The sequence below is a fragment of the Drosophila gunungcola genome, unplaced genomic scaffold (genome assembly GCF_025200985.1).
Source record: "Drosophila gunungcola strain Sukarami unplaced genomic scaffold, Dgunungcola_SK_2 000001F, whole genome shotgun sequence".
In the NCBI taxonomy this organism is placed as follows: Eukaryota; Metazoa; Arthropoda; class Insecta; order Diptera; family Drosophilidae; genus Drosophila; species Drosophila gunungcola.
In genome coordinates, this window is record NW_026453197.1 from 5,959,187 (window position 1) to 5,983,297 (window position 24,111).

The following is a 24,111-nucleotide window of genomic DNA, read 5'->3' on the forward strand; positions in this document are numbered from 1 at the left end:
TTTCATCAGCAATTAGAAAGTTGTGTGGCGCCTAGACTAGCACACACCCTGCTTTTCCCTCTCCGCTTCTTGAGAATCAAATTTCCCAAGCGAAGGTCAAGCTGTGTTTTTGGTTTCGTTCCATTTTCCTCACTCAGTAGTAAACGAATTATTTCCAGTTTTTACTACATTTTGTTACTTTTTACATCACAATTTTTCCCCACACTTGGGCAGCAAGTAAGTGCGCAGCGCATAAGGCGAAGCTCATTTTAGCGTAAAGCGTGGCTTTTATGTAAGCAAAAGGGGGTGGAAAGATTGACGGGGGCTACAAGCCCCCAATATGGCGTATTTTCAGATGCAAACGAGACGAAAATAAAATGGAAATGCAGGTTTGTACACTGTATGCGTGTTTGTTTAGCTTTAAATGCTAGTATTGTATTATGAGGAAGTGAACGACAATATAGAGTGAAAATTTTTGTTTTTGGTTTTTTCTGAGAAAATATCTATAACATTAAAAGCAAACAAAAAATGTAGTTTAATTTTTATTAGCATTTTTCATGGATATATATATATGGGGGTTGACAAATATGTTTACACCTCCATCAATCAAACTCTTGAGTTAGAATCCCTCATCGTTCATACATTTTCCCAGTAAAGAAATTAGTAATGTAAATTATCTTGGCAACCACTGTTGCTGATAAAAAAATAGTTTCATTATCTGAAGATTAGAATCATTTCGTGTTTAACCAACAATACTTCTGACTGTATTACTCAAACCACATTTTTCACAAGAAACTAACACATTGTTAATATTTTTGCATATTGCGAATTTAACAATTAAATCTTTATAAAAAACTTAAATGTTATCAACTCATTAGGTATGCTTTAGTCCACCCTATTTTTTCCTTCCCTAAAATGTTTACCCAGCTGTTAGTTGGTTTTTTTTATCCCGACTTGAAGATACATTTGTACAATCTTTTGGCTTGACAAGTGCGTGTATGTGGTTCAAATTGGTTTAGGCAAATTCAAGATAAATTAGAAAAACAAATGATAGAGAAAGATACAGGGCTGGTTGGTCGCCACCCGATAAGGCAGAATCCCAAACGGAAGTGACAACCGCGTCATGAGGTTCTTGAGCGTAAAATAATGGCACAGAAAGTTCATTCCTTAGTAGGTCAAATACGTCAAAAGACGACAGGCCCCGAAAAAACAAAACAGGCAGCAAATTTAGCCAAGGCAAAGAAAGATATATAATTCGGCACATGTGAGACGGGAATAATTTTGACCTTGTAGGAAAAAATAAATACAAGAATTTTCAATATTTTCGTTTCTCCGCAAAAATGTTCTGCAAAAAACTGGAAGCACAGGGAGAAAATGGTTGGGCACAGTGTATGATTTATTACAAATGTATACCCTCATTTTGTATGCATTGTGGGAAATTAATCAGTCTTAAATGATTTCTAATATTTAGACCAGAATATTATCGAAAACGATACATTTTGGGGGTTTCATAGTTTCTGAAAAAAATATGTAAAATAATAAAATATAAACTCAGTTTTCCATTGGAAATCTGAGGATCAAAAACCTCAAGCAGGTGTCCGATAATTTCGTTATGATTGTTCGGTTTTATTCTGAAATATGACAAGCCAAGGCAGATGATATATACCTTTCTCTGTGACTTTGACATAGATTTTTGAGTTGATGTGCAAGAACAAAAGAAAAATAACATTAAGAACACTGTTGAATGCTCAATTTGATACTTCTTCTTCTACTTCTTTGGCTGCTTCTTTATTCATACTTTATTATTGTTGATTCCGCTTGGAGTGTATAAATGATTCAACTTCGATCGAAGGAGAGTGAGTAATTGACAAAGCATTTCTTGGCGCCTCTCCCTCGGTTCGTTCCCCCCATTACGGAAGTTCGTTTGTCGAGGTCATTGGAATCCAAGAAGAGGCCTAGCCTCCCCATTTCCCAGCTCCTGTTTCGGGGCTCTTTCAATTATTCTAAGTCGGTCAATGCCAGGCACGCGTCAAGTTAACATTTCGATATGTATACATATATCTACGTATTTGTTGGGCTCTGCCTTGTTCGCGATTTAAGCAGCGCATGAGGTAATCACACATTCAGTGATATTTGTACCTGTATAGTTTTATGTTTCAAGGGGGATTTGGATTGAGGAAAAGGTAAAGGTGGCGGCTCCTTCCTATCTTCTTTTTGTCTTTGCGGGGCACAGTGTCCGAAATTGCTAATTTGGTGCGTATTTAAAAATGTAGTAACTTTTAAACTGATATAATATTTTTATATAATACCGATAGGTAAAGTATTTTACATGACAAGCAATTTTCTTGATCGATTCACAACCAGACGTGGAAACCAAAATGCTTAAATATAAAAAATATTTTATTTCAAATAAAATCAATCTGTTTTATATCTTTAAAGCAAATTTTTTAATTTTCGCAAGAAATTATTAATTTATACGTGCCGAATTCGCCATTTCGGCCACTTTGCGGTGGGTGACTCATTGTTTCTGGGTCTGAAAACGCCGATCGGGTCGTTGCCTGCGGCAAACCAAAACCAATTGCAGTAAATCTGTCAATTGCCTGCTCACAAGCAGACAACCACTTGATATCCAAAGAACTCGGCTCAATGAAACATTGTTTTAATATAAATATGGCCACAAAGTCCGGGAAAGTTTAAGACAAAAGCTGCGAAAAATAAGAAAGAACCAGCATGGCAAACTCCATATGATATAAAAAGACATGTTGAGGATCAGGAAAATAACAGTGGCGATCATCAATTACTTAATTTAAAATCTCTTTATATCTTTAACCTAATATAACAGCCAAATTTGGTTTTTGGCTTATTTTATACTGTTCTGCTAGCAATAAGATACATTCCTTTTAAAGATATAGCAAAAAATAAACATATTGTAGAAAAATTTTATATACTGCGCTTTAACATTTTGCAAATTTTACATTAGAGTTAAAGAAGAGACGACGTGTTTCTTGTGAAGAGAATTTTTCCAGCCATTCTGCATAATTTATTCTACTTTAAAGACACATTTTGATTACTTCTGCCCGACTAATTGGCAGCTTGGACAAAGGCAAATTAGTTTTCAGTGTGTGTGTTGAGTACAAGTTATGAGCTCAGCTCTAGGATGATGACAACATTTGACCATGGGGCCAAGTGGGGTATAAGAAGTTAATGGAATTTAGTTTTGTCATTAAAGCTCTTTGAATATTGCAAATTTCAACGTATGGAACCAACATTTATATTCCAGATGCTTGTCGGACGAAAGCTGCGATTTATATTCTAGCAATAAACATTTGCTGATTTCAGGAAAATAATAATGATTAATCAGCAAATATGTATATATTTCGAATTGATGAATACCACACGATCCACGAGTTCTCTTAAACCAAAAATAAAATTAATTTATGTTTTTTATCTTTTCACTTATAAATTAAAAACAAAGTAAAAAAGAACTGTATCCAATTAAACTTGGTACTCATTTTAATTCTTAGAATATTCTTTCAGAAACATTTTCCATAAATTACATTTTAAAATCCATAGTTTATGAAAGTAATTGATCAGTCTTAAAAAATATTATATGTACACTTAAGCTGTGGTTTCTTTTGTCGTATTATTTTCCTATAAGGAACTTCTTCTGATGAAAGCTGAACTTTTATTATTGTTCAGATAAAGTGAGTGCTTTAATGTAAATATTTTTTCTTTCAACTACGGGTATGTCTCCATAATCAGTTGTAATTTATTTATTATTCAATTTTAAACTGAGAAAATCGCCTTCTTTTATATAAGGTAAAGTGATCCACAATTGCAATTGTTGCTACAGACCACATCGAGTGTCATTCAGGGAAGACTTTCCTTTTCATTAGGCAGGGCTAAAACCGGTTTTCCTCACTCCTTTTACTTTATGGCCACTTGTCCAATGTAAGTGACGTAAGTGGGCCTCGTTGGGGATGGGGAAAATGTGGAAAGCCATGGGTGGGACGCCCTTGGGCCCAGTGCATCAATCAGTTGCTCTAATAAAGAAAACATGGACAAATTGTCTGGCAAAGGAAGACGAGTTGGAGAAAAATAAATGTGAAATGAAGATGGAGATGGAGAGGGGCAATGGAGAAGTTGTCAAGTGCAGGCCGCTTTGGTTTTCAAGTTGTTGCTAAGCCGACAAACGCAAACACGAACCAACCAATGTTGAGTACGTATGGGGATGCATTACTCATGCGACGCACTGTCACCCCTCTGGCCCTTCCATGAAGCCCCCTTCCCACATGCCGGCTATTTTTAATACCCAAACCACATAATTCATTGTAATTTGCCTTTTGATGCCACAGTCTGCCCCTTTTTACATTTGCCAGTTGCATTTTGTTGGGGAAACGATCGCTCTGAAATATGGGGAGTGAAGAAAACGATAGGGGGTTTCAGGGGGTAGCAGGCACTTGACTAGCTCCTCGTCACACGCAAATGCGCAATCTGCCAAGAATATAATATACACATATCTTTTGTATCTGCTGTATTCGCTATATCTGTATCTACAAATTTTTCATTTGCCTTGACTTTGGTCGCTCTTTAATCCCTTGGCATTTGCTCAATGTATAAACTAATGAAAAAGATCCCCTTATTTTGTATGCATTTCTCTAGTTTAATCAATCGGCTTAGCGGCAGCACATACAAAACCCCCAAAAAGTGAGTCATCCACTAAACTTTTTTCTATGGCAAACAAATTAGTCATCAGCCTGACGGGGGCACCAATAAAAACAAAACTGTCACCAAGTTGTAGCTCGAAAAAAGTTGGTCAATGAGTTAATTTTGAAATATTAAAAAAAAAAGTTTAGTTTACGATTTTAATTCACAGCTTGTGATTAAAAAATTTTATGGTTTAATAAAACGATAAAAACTCGACATTAATGAAGGAAAGATAAATGTTTTTTTTTTTTTAACTAAACCGCAATAATACATTTATCTAATTACTAGTTTTAAATTTTTAATACCCTTTTAAAGGGTTTAACAACCAGGTCAACATTGTTAAATTTCCTTTTTTTTAATTTTATTTTAGAGTTTGCCCTATGTTATGTTTTTAAAGCATTTAGAACCTACTCCGATCAGATTTGATCAACATCGGTTGACTATATCCTAGGGCTGTCATATATATGTTTTACTGACTATGCCGATTTGACGACGATATCCGACCTTTTTTTTGCCTATTACATAGAAAGGTATCAAAATGTTCGTTCTTGGTTTTTTTTATAAATTCAAATCATCAATGAAATTGTGCCACGATAACCACAAATGCTATATATATATGCTATATATATTTTCTATTATGTCTAGCAAGTAAATGCAGGATTTTATTATAAAACAAAATTTAAAGTAAGTTTACATAACAGTGGTGCATTGAAAGTTTAAAATTTCTTAATAAATCTTAATTATTTACAATTCAGTGCATTCCCAGCTGCAATTTCTTTTCAGAATTTTCGCAGTGTATGGCAATTGAGTAAACTGTCGTACGCTTTAAAACGAACTTAATTAAAGCGACCTTTTGTGTCACGCTGTTGTTGTTGTGAGCCACCGCCCCCACATAAGCACAACGATCCTCCGCACCTCTCTTCTGTCCACATCCTTCATATCAGTTGCCCAAAAATGAATACACCGCTCGCTTTCTGTGCAAACATTCCATGGCTAATTTCATTGATGAATTTTTATTAAATAAATTTTTATAATGAGGTTTACCCTCCATTTTTCTCTTTCTCTTTTTCTCCTTCGCTGCCTTTTTTTTTACGCTTCCCGCCTCAGCAAGCAATTCCAGCAAATGGACGTAGCAAATTTGCAAACAAACAAAACTAAAAAAAAAAACAACTATATAAGCCAACAACGAATTATTTGAGTGGCGAAATTATTTCTTGTGTCCGAAAGAGACGGCAAAATACAATGAGAAAGAGAAGGCGGCGCGTGTTGGCACTTTAGCGGCCCGAAATGAACCTGAAACTAGCCCTACACGATAATATTTTCAAGGGGGGGAGGGAACTCTAGAGAAGCTGCCAGCCCATTGGGCATTCTAAAAACTTGTTCAAACAACGTTTATGCGTTCTAAATATAGTCGAATGCAAAGCAAAGCTAAACCTCGGCTTTGTCCATAAATAACTTTCGGGACCGTCTTTGACTTAATTGATTAAGTCCCCCGTACAAAAGTAGACAGAGCGGCAGCGTTATGTGGTTTAGTCGTGTAAATATTTGATCAGCCCAATACTGTTTGAGATAAGACCAAATGCCAGGTCGTAAACGTGGAAAACCAAAGTCACAAGTTTTTGTAAATGAATTTGAAGAGGAAAATGGAAAAACCGATTAGATTGCTGGCAAATACATTTTTCGATTAACTAAATACATTTTCTTTCAAAAAAAGAAAATAGTTTGATAATTATGCAGATCTGTATGTTTAAATTGGTATTGGTATCAGAAAAAGCATTATTATTGAAATGTTAAAATTTTGTGGAATATATTTGGAAAGTATTTGGAAATAATTAATAGGACCATGTTAAAAAACTAAAGTTTTTTAATGTGTTTCTTCTTCTTATATGTTCTAAAATGTTTGACCTCTAATAAATCTATAAATTGAAAGTAGATATATTTTGCTTGTGACTTACCTTTCAGTCTCGGATTCTGCATTTGGTTGCTGTTGTAGCTGTTGAATTTGCTGTTGCGTTGCTGCTGCTGTCGATGTGGCTCCTGTTGCTGCTGCAGCTCCGGTTGCAACTGCGGCTGCAGCTGCAGCGTTTGCCGCGGTCGCCTGTTCATCGGTCAAGGTCAGCGCGATTGACAAGGCTTCGGCGGTGGCCACAACACTCGTATTCGTAAGGTTAAGATTACTATTATTGGCACTAGCACTCGCGATATTTGTTGTCGGAATCTGTGGCTGTTGCTGCTGTTGCTCCTCCTGCTGCTGTTGCTGCTGTTGCTGCTGCTGCAGCTGCTGCTGTGGCACCATCAATTGCTGTGGATCAGCAATTGTTGAAGGAGCACTCTGCAATTGCAGCGTTGGAATTGCTGGCGATGCAACCACTGATGTTGGTGCCGTGCCTCCTGATGCTGCAGCTGCTGCTCCTAGATTTGGCTGCTGCTGCTGCTGCTGCTGCTCGTAGCTGGTCATGTGTGATAACAGCGGCAATGTCTGACCCTGACCCTGGCCAGTGGTTACCGCTGCATTGGAAGTGTTTGAAGTCTGTTGTGGTTGTGGTGCTGCAGCAACTGATGGTATTGCTGCTGCTGCAGGCGTTTGCTGTGGATTCGATTGCTGTGGGGTCTGCTGCTGCTGCTGCTGATTAAATGGCTGTGAGACTATCCCGTCAATCTGCGATGTGGCTTGTTGTTGCTGTTGCTCCATTTGGAAGTTTGGCGCTTGCCCGGCAGCAACAGCTGCGAATGTGGGCGTGGCCTGGGGCGTAAGTGGGGCCGGCGACAGCGGCTGCTGCTGCTGCTGCTCCACATAGCTGGTGCTGAGCTGCGACTCGCCAGCTGCTGCACCACCGCTGTTGTTGTTGTTTGCCGCCCCGCCAGCAACTTCGCCGCCGTTCTGGTAATTTGGATAGCCCCCTGGCGGCACGTCCATGGCCTCCTCGCGCTGCTTTAGCTGCTGCAGCGTTTGTTGCAACTGCATGGCCGCCGTTCGAGCGTAATCCAAGTTGCTGGGGTCACCGGGCGGATTGGGTGAACTGGCATTGGCATTGACGCTGTCGAAGAGTTGCTGTTGCTGCTGCTGCTGGGCCTCCATGTGCAGCTGATGCATGCCGTGCACCACTGTGGCGGGGGCTGTCATCACCCCACTGGGTGTGGCACTTATCTGAGCCTGTTGCTGCTGCTGCTGCTGCGAGGATTGCTGCTGGGATTGCGACAGCTGCTGCGACTGCTGCTGCTGCTGCTGTTGCTCGGGATAGTTCCAATTGGCATCGGTCGAGTTGGCCTCCAGATGATTCTCGTTCAGCTTCTGGGTGGGCGGCAGAATCATACTCTGGGTGGTCTTGTGCGGCAGGGCCTCAGACCCACCGGCAACACCTGCTGCACCATCAGCCGTGGCTGCGTGCGCATCGGAAGTAGAAGAGCCAGTCTTTTCGTTGTTATTACCACCATTACCCACACTCGAGTGGTCCAGGTAATCCATGCACATCCAGCGACCCCGTTTGAACGGCTCCGTGGACTCGATTTTGACCACCTTGAACCGCTCGCTGCGATGCTGCGTCTCCTTGATGTCGTCCTTCTTCTTGGTGCCGCCCGGTGTGACGGCACCACTCACCACATTGATAATGTTATCCGACACGTTCACCTGCACATTCTGGATCGTCTGGCCCAGCGACGGACCAATGGGATCCACCACCACGAGGCCGTATTGCGAGCTAGTCGGTATCACCGGCGCATTCGTGCTGAGGGCATTGTTGGCATAGTACACCTCCTCCTTGGAGAACGTGTCCTCGGACATCGAGGGCGTCTCGTTCTCCAGGTCCGTTATCCGACTATTGTCATCCGTGTGAGATTCGTCCAGATCATCGGCCGACTCGTCTCCAGTATCGCCGGCAGCATTCAGCTTGGGATGGCCCACCGTCACCGAGGTGATTTCGAATGAGGAAGTCGTCTTTGGTTTGCGATTGGTGGCACCTCCAGTGGCCCCCGAGGAGCTTCCGCCCCCGCCACCGCCAGCCGCAGCTGCGCCACCGGCGACGGTCAACGAGGCGTGTCCTTGGCTGAGGCTAGTCTGATGCTGATGCTGCTGCTGCTGGTGGTTGTGATGCTGGTGCTGGTGATGGTGATGGTGATGATGGTGGTGATGTGGCTGATGGTGATGGCTGCCTGCTGCTGCCGCTACCGCTGCAGTTGCACCGCCCACCGTACGTGCCCCATTATTGTTGGGCGAACTGGCCTTGGTGTAGCCGCCGCTGTTGTTGCTGCCTCCACTGCTGCTGTTGCTGCTGCTCACCGGCTGCTGTTGCTGCGGGGTAGAGTTGCTGCCACCACTGCTACTGCTGGATTTGGGGACCAGCGATGTGGAGGTGGACGTGGCCAGGCTGGAGTTGCTACTGGCCCGTGACACCGATGTGGCTGCCGCTGCTGCCACACGCGAATTTAGACGCAAACTTTCGCTGGTGGTGCGCTGCAAAGCCGAGTTGCTGCCGGCATTGTTGCTGTTCTGATAGATGTTGCTGGGGGGATAGCACACAGCAAAATGATGGTTGCTAGTCAAGGAGTTGACCTTGGTCAGCTTGCGTATGTTGCCGCCAGTGCTGCCAACAGTGACCCCTCGGGCCGGTGTCAGCATGGAGTTCCTGCGACCCGGATTGTTGCCGGGTCCGGCGTTTGAAGCGGCCGGCTTGAACTTGGCATTCACCGTACGATCGAACATGTTGCTGATGCTGCTGCGCTGCTGCTGCGGAGTGTTACTGCTTGTGGCTGCAACTGTTGCTGCTGGTGCTGCTGCTGATGATGATTGGCGTCGCACCAGGGGCAATGCTTCCTGGGAATTTTCTGGCGATGAGGCCTGCGAGTTCGTGGGCGACTGATTAGCTAAGCTCGATGTGGCTGAAGCGGCGGTGACTGATGTGGCGGCTAGTGGTTGCTGATGTTGCTGGTGTTGCTGTTGTTGCTGCTGCTGCTGTTGGTGACCGGAATCTTCGCTGGCTGCACTTTGATTCTCGGCCATAATCGAATTGGATTTCAGCGTGCGCAAAGTCTTTAGCAAATAATCCAGGATTGCAGACGATTCTTGGATTATTTGGGCCACGGAAAAAGTTACGGTACACCCTCGGTTGGTAAAACTACGGGTTATAATTTGCTATTGACTGTTTATACATTTATTTGCGTTCTGTCAGTTGTTTTAGCTGCTGTTCGCCCGCCAATTCGAATGCGATTGTTGCACTGGCCAGTCGACGACGCCGATGCATAATAGCGGTTAGCGTTGCGTTGACAGGTGCCACCGACTGCCAACTGATCCGATCTGATCCGTAACCGTCCGTACTATAATGTTCCGTTCCGATCCGATCCGAGGACTAGCGACGATCGCGACGCGACGCGACGCAATTTGAGCCGAGCGACGATGGGTAATGCGAAAACACTTGTTATTAATATTATATTCTCTGTTGGGGAGTTGATTTTGTTATGCTAATAAATTGAAATTTATTTATTTATCCGACTGTCTATTGGGGGTGGTTTTGTGTTGTGGGGTTGGTGGGCGGTTATAATTTGCCTTTCCGCGTTTTATTAGCTGCAGCATCAACATCAACAACAACAACAACACTGGTCTTGGGCGGCAGCGACAGCGCCATCTAGCGTTTGACTTTGTTTAGCGGGCGTTTCAATTTTCGCCACTAACACTAAAACACATACACACTAAACACGTCACGTACACGCACCCCCCTCACACACACAGGTGCATGTGTACAGCACAGCTGTTAATCGAATCAATTAGATTTGATTCGATTCGAATTGGTTTGCAGTTGATTCGTTTTTAAAAATTACTTTTTTTAGGAATTCCAGAACTTGCTGTCACACTTAAAATATTTCTTAAAAATTATGAAAATATTTTGGTGATTTTGGTTAACTAGGGATTTGATTTAGGCTTCACGTTGATCTATTAATTGTATTCATGTATTTGTTGCACTTTTCCTCTTTGTCGTCACACGCTTACGCATAGGTTTTAAATTTGTTGTTTTTGTTTTAATATATTTTTCGTAGAATTAATCAATTTCTTCGGTTTAGTTTTACTAACACATTGCAGTAAATTGTAGAAATGAAATTCCTGTGAAATAGCAGAGCAGAACAAGAACGACAATTAGAATTAAATTCAATTAAGATGGTTGGCCGGAAAGTAAGATATACGAAATTCGATAAAGAATAAACATAAATATATTTTCTATTTGTTTATTAAATTAAATGCACACGAAACGAAGCCGGCCACAGAGATCGAGGGACAGAGAGGCGTAGATATAAAGTAAATAATTGCACGGAACAACTCGTCGTACATATACAGATTCTCGCAGGTTAGACTTCCAATTTTAAAGTATTTAAGTATTTTTAAAATTATGTACATATAATATAAATAAATATATAGCTGTCTTGTTTCAGTTTAATTAACGATTATAATTCCGTGTTTAAAGTTGTTTGGTAAATCTATTTATTTCAAAGTTAAACAAGTTTAGAGTTTGTTTATATGTGGCGGGTCAAATAAGTTGAATTTAATTTAGTCTCTCCCAATTTGAAATCTATTTTACCTCATCGTTCTAGATTTAAAAAAATTCTAATATAGATAGGGTTATTCTAATGACAAAATCTTAATCTTATTGGCCTGAAGTAAACCCAACCTTCTGCTTTTGTATATTGGGTGATTTTCTATAAGTATCTAGTTAAATTTCAAACTGCGTAGTTCATGTTCGTATATTATCATCATCATACCGATGTTGATGATGCTTTTTGTGTGCTTTTCATTATTTTTTGTGTAGCCTTCTTTTTTATTATTGATTTCATTGAGTTGTCTGTATTGTGGGTACGTCGTAGTTTTGTTGAATTAGTTAAGTGCTACATTAGAGTAAGAAGGTTTGGGGAAGGGGTTTCCTTCTGAGCCAATGAAAAAAACAATTGTTTATTTTTAATAACTTTTCTCTCTTTTATTTATTTTTGCATTGGCAATTGAATATTTAAATATTTATTTTCTTTCGGCATTTCACTCATTATTTAATCGATTTCGTTTACGGAAATCAGAAATGAGCACGCGAACCAAAGAGAAAGAGATAAAAAGGCAGCCACAAAAATTATTCGCGAAAAAAGTTGCCGAAAAAGTTTTGCAAACATTTTCGGGCACACGCGCCGTTTATGCCGCGCTTGTATTGGTTAATAACCGTAAGCTTTGACGATCATTCATAAATTGCGTGGACTGTTTGGAAATAGAGTGTGATTGTATGTGTTGGTACAGTGGTCATGCAATAAAAGTTAATTACCGCTAAGTTCTGTGCTTTTAAGCATTAATATTGATTTAAAAATAATAGGTATTATCACCGTATAATTTTAAAGGCTTTGGTCTTAAATAAAGGTTTCTCTAAAGTTTAAAAGCTATAAATATTTTCTTTCTTTTATTATTCCGGATTTTCAAGTGATTACTGTAGTTGCGTTTGAACTCTGCCTGTGCCCTGCCAGAAGGCAAAGTCAAGACCTTGACGCTGCTCTTTTATTCTCTCGCTTAATTTTGTTTTATTTCTTTTTGCCTAATCGAGTTATAAACGACGTAAAAAAATCTGATTAAGTTGAAAAACAGAGACAAACAACAAAATTATCAAACCAGAAGAACAAGCATGCAACAACAAAAAATCAGTTATAGGTCAAAATTGGTCGTAGCACTCTGTCAAGGTGGGTTTTTTTGTGACTGGTGTTTGTTGGTCCGTAAAGAGTCTATTGGCCTTGTTCTTGAGCGACACAGGTGCTAGCCTAAGCTTCTTCTTGTTGTTGCGAATACATTGAAGATCGCTTGGTACTCTCAAAAAAAAATTTAAAAATTTAATTATCATTTTTCTGTAAAATTAAAAAAAAAATCAAAACAGTGAGAGGCTCGATAAGAATGGTAATAAAAAGTAAAGAGCAGTATTGTAATTTTACTGTGGGTCTAAAAGAACTATTTATTTAAGAAAAATTCAAAAAACTACAAAAATATATTTTAAACAGCCTGAAAGTCTTTTAACTTTTTTGTCTTAACCCTGAACAAAGATTTATTAAGACTGTCAACCAAAGTCTGGACACTCCCATCTTAGCCCTCGATCAAAAATAAATCAATTACACCAATTAATCCGTACCAACCACCACACAGACCCTGAGAAAGTAGGCTCCGTGAATCATAACTATTAGAAAGGGAATATCCATTCTTATAACTCAACTTCTGGACAATAAACTTGGGGTCCCCTCTTTAACCCTTGGCAGCCGATAATCAAAGTATTGCTGTAAGCACCAGATTTCGCACACAGTCAAATCGGAGAATGGGGAGATGGGAATGGATGGAGAATTTCTGGCCCTCTTTCTCTCCGGCTGCCTCAATAGCAAAAACAACGAGATGGGGAAAAGAAAATGAGAACTTAAAGTGCAGACAAGAAACAAGCAACAGAACAGAAGAACTAATTGCAACGACAAAGCATAAAATCGATGGCAAGCCAACAATAACAACAGAAACAACAAACGTAATGAAAAGCAACTACAACAGATAGTACAGAAAGAGCGGCAGAGATTGAGAGAGAGAGAGCAAGCGAATGCGCGTTGAGCAAATTGCAATCAGAGAGAAAGAGCCCCAAAAGAGCGAGGAAGCCTGTTGGCCCCCTGCCTTTTCTTCTTCCTTCGAACATGGGCGCCTACAAGTGGGCGGGGCGGGGCGAGGGCCGCATACCAAACAAACCGCAAAAGGAGAGCGGTTGTCCGTTCTCTTCCCCTCTTTTTCTCTCGCGGACAGCTGCCGGTAATCAATATTGATGATGATAGCAGCGCAGCAGCACAGGCCAAAGAATACGAAGAGAAAAATGGAAAGATGTCCTGATTGTTCCAAGTGCATTAAAAGAGAATCAGGCAATATATTTAAGTCTATAAAAAAATATAAATAAAAAAAGTTTATGACTTTACCAGGTGAGTTTTCATTTTTTTACGAAGTTGGACTTACAACCTAATCAATAAAAAAAATCTTAACGAAGTATAGCAAAAACACCTCTTTTCAAGAAAATTTAAAAATCCTATTTTATAAATGGTATAAAACTTAAATATTTCTACAAGTTTTGTTAATGAATCAAATGTATCCCTAAATAAATTTGATTTCGTTTTCTTCTCTAAGAAAATGAACATTTAAAACGACTTAACATTTGTGTAAATCAAATTAGAGTAAAATTTAACGGTCCTTGTTATATCTTTTGACATTCATATTAACTTCAAAACTTAATGCGGTTTGTCGGTGTGGACTACAATCACTACAATATCGGCATGTTAATCCCAATAACTAGGTTTTATAGATTCCGAGATCTCGACTTTCATAGGTACGGACGGAGCTGGGTAGAAGGACTCGGCTTAAAGTCCTGATCAAGAAAATATGTATATACTTTCAGAACTTTTCATACTATAAACAAACTCTCCTAACAAGGAATAATAAGACTATAATTTTTTCTCCCATAAGAAAACTATAAAAATAACTGAAATGGTTGGGATTATCCTAGCTAAAATAAGGTAATACAATTTTTTGAGACCTGTATGTTTATATAAATACAAAACAAAATATAAATAAAAGAACCCGTTTCCTTCTCTTTTTCCACCCACAAGGAATTTTCACCTCTTTTCCTTTTTTTTGAAAGGAAATGATTCACAGTGCAAAAAACGGCAGTGGAAAAAGAGAAGAAAAACGAAGGCGTTGTAGGAGGAAGTAAAAGAACCCGAACGGGAAATAGGGAGCGAGAGAAACCGAGAGAAGGCAATGAAAATGTTTATCAAACGAGAAAAGAGCAGTGAAATGGAAGGCGACGACGAGGAAGAGGCGGCTGCAAGACCAACAACATGTCAGAGATTTACAATGACAATGCATCCATGAGATACTCAAGAACAATTTAAAATCAAATTAAGTTTGTCAACTGAATTGAGTCGCAGAACCAAAAATGGAGCAACAATCAAAGGAATTTATACGTAAAACTAGCGAAAGTGGATATGAAAGAGTTATTTGTTTGAATACATACTATATAGGTAGTTTTAATATTGTCATACAAAATTTGAATTTGAAAATTAATTTAAATAGGATAATTTAAATCCTTAGTTTTAAATTTTGTTTGTATTTTTATAGCATTAATGTTTACAGTATTTATTAAAAACTTTACTTCACTTTCGTTTAAAATAAGTCCTGTTAATAAATTATTGAATCAAATTGTCTTAATTTGTAGTTAAATATTTCTGTAATTAAATTAATACAAATTTATTGAACTTGCCAAAGTCTTAAAATTCTTAAACCTTCAAATAAAAAAAAAAAATAGTACTCAAGCTAAAGAGGAAATGTTGAAACCTTGCTTGGTAGACGTGACTTCATGCATTCGCAGGTTTTGTATATTCCTTCTCAAGAAAACACAAATTATTTGGTTCAACTCAAAGGCAACTTCAAACAGTTAAGCCCCACAGTTTTGGTAACTATTAAAATCCAATCGAATTTCGAATTTTCTAATCGCAAACTTATAAAATTCAGTGACAAAATGGTGCTTAATAAGCAGATCATTTTGCCACGCGGCTCGATAAGAAAACCGATCTGGCCTGAGGTTAATTTTGTTTTGCTTTGAAATCTGAGATGTTTATGGAAGGAATAATTATGATCTTGAAGATGATGAAGATAAGTTCAAGGGCATGCAAAGCAAATCAGATTTACCGATAGTGGTTGATGAAACCAAGTTTATAATACGATTGTGATATGACAAATTTCATATTTAAATTTTTAACAAAAAAACTAATTACTAAGTTTATATATTTTCTTTCAGCCTAAATTTTAAAATTAAAAAATGTTTTGAGGAAAACTAACATAGTCGTTCTTGGAAAGGATAGTTTAAGGTAATTGCAACATTGGTTTACAGATCTGAGCTCTTCAAAAACATTAGTAATTAAACATTTATTTAATGGTAAACAAAATTACAGACTCATAATGTTTTATTAATTATAGCACGCGAAAATTGACTAATATTTATTATATATTTTCTACGTTAGAAAAAATCAAATCAGTTTCATCTGGCAACAAAAATTTAAAATAGAAGGTGGAAACTATATCCTTCTGCAACAGAAACAAGACTTATAGGAAAGGAAGACTTAAAAATCAAAAGAACACTTATTATTTTAAATCCCTAGAAATACTCCTTCAATGCTTTGCAAACTTTTGACTGAATTTATAATAACGTCTGGAAAGGATATAAAACTTCCTTCCCAACAACATTCTGAAATTGAACAACACTGTTATTCAATAACTCTCCATATTTCTGAGCACTTGTGGGCAATACGAAATACCGTTAAACTAAACTCAGCTCAAATTGGTGTACTAGAATTTCTTTGGAAAATCACATAAAAATATCCCATAATATCGGATGCCAAATAAGTAGAAAATTGCAAAATGGCACAAAAAAAAATCTAACACTTGACTAAACAATCAAGGCGGAGCGGAACAGAAAATAAACAACAATGCCGGACCAGCTGATATTATAAACAAAAGCATATGTCAAAAAAAAAAACTGAAAAAACTAAGAAGCAAAAACTGGAGTTAATCAATTGCTTTGCCAGCTGTTTTGAAGAAATAAGAATGGAAGGGGGATATAGGAAAATCAAAGGTACAAAGTGCAAAATGCAACAACAAAATAGCGAAAGTGAAGAAAATAAAACAGCAAAAAGGATGGGCACACAAACACATTGAAACAATTACGCGACATTTTTTTACTTTCGTTTCATTGAATTTCTCTGACTTTTCCTTGATTTAAAACATGTTTCGTGTTGCTTCTTTTTCTTTTTGGTTATTTTCTGATCGATTTGTTGCACTGTGCGGCGGCGGCTTTTTTTTTCCACTTTTCCTCTCTATCCTCCGACTTCTTTTTCTTTTTGTTATAACACTTACACGACAAACTAAGTAAAAGTACTGCGTTTCATGGTGTAAAATAATAAACTAAAAACAAGCCAACGACCACAATTTAAATTTGGATGTGATTTTAGTTTTTCGTTGCGTTTTGCTAATCGGACAAAAGGAAGGTAAATGACAGTTTTGACAGTTGGCTGGCATAAGCAAAAAGGCGGAGAGCGAGAGAGCCGGAGAGCAAAATCAAGAGAGAGAGAGGGAGAGAAAAAGTGTGAGCGCAGGAGAGAGAGGCATTAAATAAACGAAAAAGCGTGCATAAAAGATTGGCAAAAAAAATTTTGTGCAAAAAAAAAACGAAACGCCGAACTGCGAAGGCAAACAATCGAATTCAACAATTTTTGCACATTTTAACGCAAGGGATTTTTTCTTTTTGGTTTTCCTGGCAAAGGCGGCTCACACCCACACATACGCAAACTAATCTCCCGCTCTCTCTGTCTCTTCAATCTGCAGAGAGTCGGCAATCATAAAATTCTGTTTGCCAGTCTCTTCGCTTGTCACTTTACTTTTTGCAGCTATTTGGCTTTTTGCAAATAAATTTATTTTTCAGCACATATAAATTTTCCATCAGTGCCTTTTGTGCTCCGTTTTCTTATTCAATTTACACGCACACACAGCCGCAGAAGCAGCAGCACACACACATACACATACATCTGCATGCCAGCTCGCTCACACATACAGCGAACGCACACGTCACACTCACACACTTACACGCACGCACATACACAGTTTTTTCTTCGATTTTGCGCTGGCCTCTCAGCCTTTTTTCGTTTTTTTTTCCACGATTGCGAAGGCGCCGCGATTGTTTCGTTTTTGCAATAAATTCGGACTTATTGCAAAATGGTTTCGATTTGCGATTTGCGCTCTTCGCTCGCTATTGTCAATAACAAAACGAAAATTCTTTCACCTTGAAATTTTTACGGCAGCCCATCGACTGGCCTTTTGCAACACTTTTGACGCTTCTATTTCCAGCACTGGCAGGGCGGAGAAACATCGATGCTAACGCCGATGTCATCGATGGTTTCGAAACATCGGTTTCATCGATGTTTGGCGGCGCAACATCGTTGTTTTCCCAACTCTACTCTGTTTTTCCTCTGTCGCAGCGCTGCCCACTCAGTTCTATTAGAAAAAAAACATACATTTAACATTGCCGTTACAACACCGACGATTTTGAATTTCGAACTTTAACTTGCGCGCATTAGCTTACATTTGTAAATGGAATCGCATGGAATTTCGAGGAGCCTGAACAAAAAAGAAGCCAGAAATTTCAAAAAAACATACTTTCCTATACTAGCTACTAGTTTTTTGGATCCAGGTAAGGTACACGGTATTTGAAAAAACAAATACACAGGTAAGGTAAAAGGCACACTATTTGTCAAGTATCTATGTGAGGTAAAGGGTAAAAAAGGGTTAAAAAAAAATTTTGTAATACATTTCTTTTAATTCAATCATTAAGGGAAAGGGTTATCAGTCAGACTGGCCAACGACTGGATTGTTTTGGACAATCTGTTGTGGAAAATCTCCTATTTCTTTAAGAATAAGAGTTTTATTAAAACATAAATTGTATTTCAAACATCGATGTTTTCCACCAAATACATAGAAAACATCGATGTCTGCAAACATAAATCGGCAGCCCAGCGACCGGTCTTTAGCAACACTTTTGACGCGTATATTTCCAGCACTGGCCGATTAGAGGCGCCTGCACCCGATAGTTTCGGCGTCTATCGATTATATGCCAAAACTACTAGACAGTGTTGTACAGAAGTGCTGGTAAGCAAAAACGAGCAATGCTGTTTGGCGGCATTTTTAAAGTTTATTTTGTTTGTTAAAATAAATAAATAAGTTAGTTCTTAACTTATTAATTTTCTCAGGGAGTCAAACTGAATATTAAAGGTACATAATGTTTTTACACCTAAAAAGGAATTATCATACAAAATAAGTGTGACATAATATAATGCTCATTAATTTTTTGTTTATTTAATATCATGTGAAGGTCATACAGACTCTGGTTTTTAATGGTCTTAAAGTCCTGTAAAGAGTACGCAAGATGTCGGTTTTTAAAATGTATTTCGGAAAAATTGATGGTGCTTAGAAATTTAAAAAACACAATTAAAAACATGAAATCTTTTTCCGCTGCAGGAAATAAATATATAGTTTTAAAAATATGTATAACTCGATATATAAGTGCCCATAAGAGCTGAAAAAAATAAAGATTTAAAGTTAACAAATAGTGTTGTTGTTTTTAATTCTCAACGCCACCTACCGACCTTTATTCGAAGCTCAATCTTTTTGTGATTATCTTATCCATCATTTTAAAGAGCCACCTATGTGAATTTACAAGAAGCTGCAGCCATTTAAAGAGTAACTTATATCGACAAGCGCCACCTACGAGGTCTCATTTCTCATCTTCCACTCGTTGCCTTTCGATTTGTCTTAGTATTATTATGCTCCGCTAGAGGGATAATATGGGGCGAATCACTTACAATTCTTAAAGCGACACCTAGCGTTCTCTGCTATAGACTTTAAAATTTAAAAAGTGAGTTTAATATAACAAAATTATTTATTATTAATTCAGAGATTCTGTCGTTTCAGGGAAAACCCAATACGAATGAAGCGTAAGTGCTTTTCAGAGATAGATCGTTAGTTCACCCAAAAAAATATTAAGGCTTGTATTCAGGCTACCAAAAAACGTCATATAAAAAATGACGCAAAAATTTTGGCCCGTTACGACTTAAATTTTTATAAAGTTGAATGTATACTTTTAAAATCTTAAAAAAAAACTATGACTTTAGTTATATGCGTATATTTTGAAAAACATATTAATATTGGATATTTTCTATACGATATAGTTTTCCTGTTTTTCATACAATGTAAATGTATAAATAAATATATGTAAATTTATATTTATTTAAAAACGACAGTCGAACAAGGATAGATGCTGATCAAGAATGTATATACTTTATAGAGTCGAAAAGTTCCTTCTTACTTCCTCTTCAAGGATAAAAATAATTTACCAGTTGGTAATATTTGTGAAACATTTAATGATTTTATTAATGATCGATGTAAATTTAAGTACCTATATAATGAAGACTGTTTGGCCCCTAGACCTTCCTCTTCAAGGTTTTAGTAAATTTTTCTGGCAAGGTAGATGCAGTTCATTAAGGCCTTCTGATTTTCGTGCCAATTATTCTGTGGCTCAAGGATTTCAAAGCGGAAAAAAATCACGCTAATGATCGACGCACCCTGCACCAGTTGAAACTTAACGCAGCAGCTCCATATGTATATGTGTATACATACCCCACAGCTGACCACTTGGTCCGCGATGGAACGTGTCCGGGATTAGAATTAATTCCTCTGACCCGCCCCGCCCACTTCCACCCACCGATTGCAGGCGACGCCCTCGCTTCTGGACAACGTCTCATTTAAATTGCAGCAGGCAGGAAAAAACATTGGGCAAACAGTCTTCCCCAAAACTCCCCTTTTTGGCCGGACATGTTTTGTGCGTAATTAGTGCAGACCGATGCATTGCACCCTCGCTAAATGCGAATGTCCTGGTATCCAGTCAAGCGTGCTCTTCACTCGTTTGCTCCTTTTCGTCCTCCCAGCCTCACAGTCTCACAGTCTCACAGTCTCTCAGCCTTTCGGGCATTTTTGCTTTTCTTTAACAATTTCCATTTGATTGCATTCCGAACGGAGGGAAAATGCCTGCTCGAGAATTCATTAGGGTGGCCAACGTCGGCTTAACTGTCGTTTCCATAAGACGACCATTTGGTCAAGCATACACTGAGCGAAAAAGTGCACATTAAATGCAATATCAGAAAAATAATTCTTTAATTTAAGTATTTTTGCTTTGCTAATGAAAATGATGAGTGAGTGGTGAGTGCTTTGCGTAAAATTTAAAATATTTTGACTAATTTTTCTATTGTCGGTTTTCCATACAGTATTTTTATATTATATAAAACAAAGCCTTTCGGTATTAAAATGAAACAAATCCTGTAGATTATATTATAAAATATTGAATAAATACTTATTCGTTAATACAGTCTGTAGTTTATTTTCAAGACACAATTTTTAAAAATAAACTAGTTTTTTTTTTGGGTGTAGTCTTATGCTTGCTTTACTGATTTTATTCAATTTTATAAGCTATATTTAAATTTTTATATATTTTTTGTTTCTGAAATGGGTTGAACATTTTTTACATTAATATTGTGACATTTTTTTACCCACTTTTTAAAATGTTTGGTTTTTTGCCAAGACCTACTTGATTTTTTTATACAATCTGACCACTCCTTTAATAGTACTCATTAAATAAACCGAAATATTTACTTTTGCTAGAAATCTATATTAGTATTATTATGTTGTAAGATTTTATAGAGAGCAACTGAGATTTCATCGATTTAAAATATAAATATTTTCTGATTAAAGGTAGAGTTTTTTGTAATCTATTAGTTACTTACTTGGAAGTGATTTATATTAGAATTTTGCAAATGAACCTAATGCCTACTTTTTTATTGTGTAGTTGGAGCTACAGAAAAAAAAACACACACACACACATCCCCACCGCATATGCAAAACTTTGCCGTTTCATTTGAATTTCTTCACTTACGTATTCCACATCTTGCTCTCCTCGGGCTTTCTCCTCATTTTGTTGCCCGTAATTATGAAGATGAATGTCCTTATTGCTTTTATATCCCTTTTGCGTGTGTGTGAGTGTGTGTGTGAGTTCTTCCAGTGTGTGTGTGTGTGTGTGGCTAAGTTTAGCCGCCGACATTCTCTATTAATAATGCTTTCAGTCACACTCTGCATACACGTTCGTTTGAATTTGTTGCCATTCGGACTGTTGGCATTTTTTTGGACACCAAACAGTGGTAACTTGAAAGAAAATATGAAACATTTTAATGTTTGATGTTTAATATTTACCACTAACCACACCATGAACAAGAAAACATATTTGAAACTTTAACATATATATTGTGCCGTAAACATAATAAAAACAATTATTTCTTTTCCTTTCCCCGCGAAACAGATTTTAACTGCCTGTAGTTATCAGATCTTTTAAATAGTTGTTTGGGATTAACGATTATTTACCTGCTAAACTTAGATAAATAATAGTGTAATAAACTTATTACACTAAAAACAGCTATAAATGGTTCACAGAAAATTCACCTTCTTAAAATTAGGTTCAAACAAAGAACAAATACGAAAATAAAAAATTAACAAATATTTGTATTTTATAAGGGTATAACGTACATATTATAAATAACATTTACCCAAGCAAAAGCACCGCGTTCTTACCTTTAAATAAACAAATATAATAAAATTTATATATACAAATATTACTAGCGAGCGTAATTGTTTTCCGATTGAGTTTTGTAGGGAATTACAAATAATTTATTTATTTATTTAACCCACTGTGCCCCAAGAGCAACGCGTGCAACGTGCGACGCCTGCTCGCCTCCCACACATTTCCTTTCTTTACGTTTCGACGACGCCCGCCGCAATAATAAAAGAAAATCCGACAGGATGCTAATGCGTATTTAGTTATTTAGTTTGTGTGTGTGTGGGTTTGCGGGAGGAGGATGGTGGGGAAAGGAGACTATAGTATACAGGACTCGCCGCGTTCATGTTTGTTTTGGGCTCTTCTGTGTGTGTGTGTGTGGGGGATGCAAAAAATATTTGCATATTATCGATTTTTTGTCCTCCCAACCCCCTAAAATGGAGTGAGAAATAGTGTACAGAATACACATTCATTCTGATAAGAGTGGGAATGTCCTTAAGGAACGACAACGAAGCTCATCTTACATTTATAGAAACTTAAGGACATTTAAGTAGCTTAGAATATAACTTAAACCGATCAATTTGATTTTCAAATGGTAAAGGAAATTCGAAACTGAATACAAAACGTGTTTGACAAACACAAAATGGCCGAGGTCCTTTGAGGAACGTAAGCCGATTTCAACAATTTAAATAGAATATTTTTTAGAGGGCAAAATGTCAAACGTAAAAACGAAACGAATGCGTCCAATTAGATTTGGCCTGGGCCAAAAACTTTCCAATCAACCCTCACACATTTTTTGCTGCGTGGGATTTTTGAACAGCTGCCTTGTGGGGTGGCGGTGGCAAGGAGTAAGGAGGAGGGTCCTTTCCCAGTCCGCGGTTCAGTACAAGACAGAAATTATGAAAGGTAATGAACTGTAAATTGAATTGATATTGTAAGGAACATAACCGAGTAAGTAAATGTATTTATCTGTATGTTTATTTTCAGTTGGAGACAACTTTACTTAAGGAGTAAAGTGCAAAGAAATGAATTTTATTTAAATACAGACATTAAAAGATACAGAATGTTTAGTTTTACAACTTATTTTTTCTCAAATGTAAAATTTACCAAAAAATGGTTTTATGTTTAAAACTTTAAATCAATAAAAAATTATTAACAAATAAATCCTACTTAATGTTCCAATGGAGTTAAGTAAGTTGAAAATAATTCTTCCCAAGAAATGTGAGGCCAAAGTAGCGAAACGGAAGCATTAGACAACTTTAATGCATTGATTAAAGTAAAAAAAACAGTTTTTTTCAGTATTCTTCAACAGCTTAAAGTATTTTTTAGATTCTAAATAAGCTATGTGACAACCATTTTTCGATTTTAATTTAACATTTTTGCCTTAAAGAGTGTTTCTGGCGTGTTACGTTTTTGTAAGGAAGAGAAAATTGACTGCAATTAATGAAAAAAAAAGTATTTTTAAAAATATACTTATACATATTTTTACAGTTTTTTTTATCCATTTGACCCTAAAGATAATCCCATTTAAGTCCTTAAATAAACCATGGTAACAACAATCATATACACGTAAACACATTAATAACAATCCAATAAGAATTATATTGCATTGCAAATGTCATAAATATCAATATGAGAGACAGTTGACTCTTTTCGTAGCTTTTTTAGATATAAATTTAATTTTAATGGTCGCAACGTCTAGGCAGGATAACATGAATGTCCTATTTAAAGGATTAGCGCATTGAGTTATGAGCTAACAAAGCCGAATCGGACATTGCCACATAAAATATGTCTGTGAGAATTTGCTTTTTAAGTTAATTTTATTTTATGTCCCTGGGCATGCGGATTGTCCACTGCGGAACGCGTTTCTTTTTTTAATGGTGATTTATCTGGAGGGACGGAAAGCGAAAGTGAAGAAGTTTCGGGGGTGTAGGCCATGTGGTGTGCAGCGGTAGCTTTTTTATGGCCACATCCTGGCTGACAAATGGCCAAAGGACTTCGCCATTAAAGGCTGTTGAATCGAATTCGGATCTAACGTGTTACATATTAATTGCCCATAATTTATTGCTGGCATTATAAAACAACTTTGCCTGATTTGTGGTCCCCTCTTCTATTTTCGATTTCAATTCGATTCTGCTTGCTTTTCATTTTGCAGAACTAAATTAGGCGTACAAGACCCCCCCAAAAAAAAAAAACAATT

The 24,111-nt window shown here is 37.6% G+C and overlaps 1 protein-coding gene across 6 annotated transcripts in view; it reads right to left on the reverse strand.

Annotated features, from left to right (window-relative positions):
• The window catches only part of LOC128262804 (protein bunched, class 1/class 3/D/E isoforms), a 99,120-nt gene extending 81,510 nt beyond the window's left edge, over positions 1 to 17,610 (reverse strand). Inside the window, exons 1-2 of one of the 6 annotated variants that reach the window (XM_052997319.1) lie at positions 17,541 to 17,610; positions 6,642 to 10,777 (exon numbers count right to left, since the gene is read on the reverse strand). In XM_052997319.1, coding sequence (XP_052853279.1) covers positions 6,642 to 9,682 — 3,041 coding nt within the window. In that variant the 5' untranslated portion in view covers positions 9,683 to 10,777; positions 17,541 to 17,610. The other 5 variants (XM_052997321.1, XM_052997318.1, XM_052997322.1 and 2 more) reach the window with 5 other exon arrangements.
• Between the last annotated feature and the right edge of the window lie 6,501 nt (positions 17,611 to 24,111).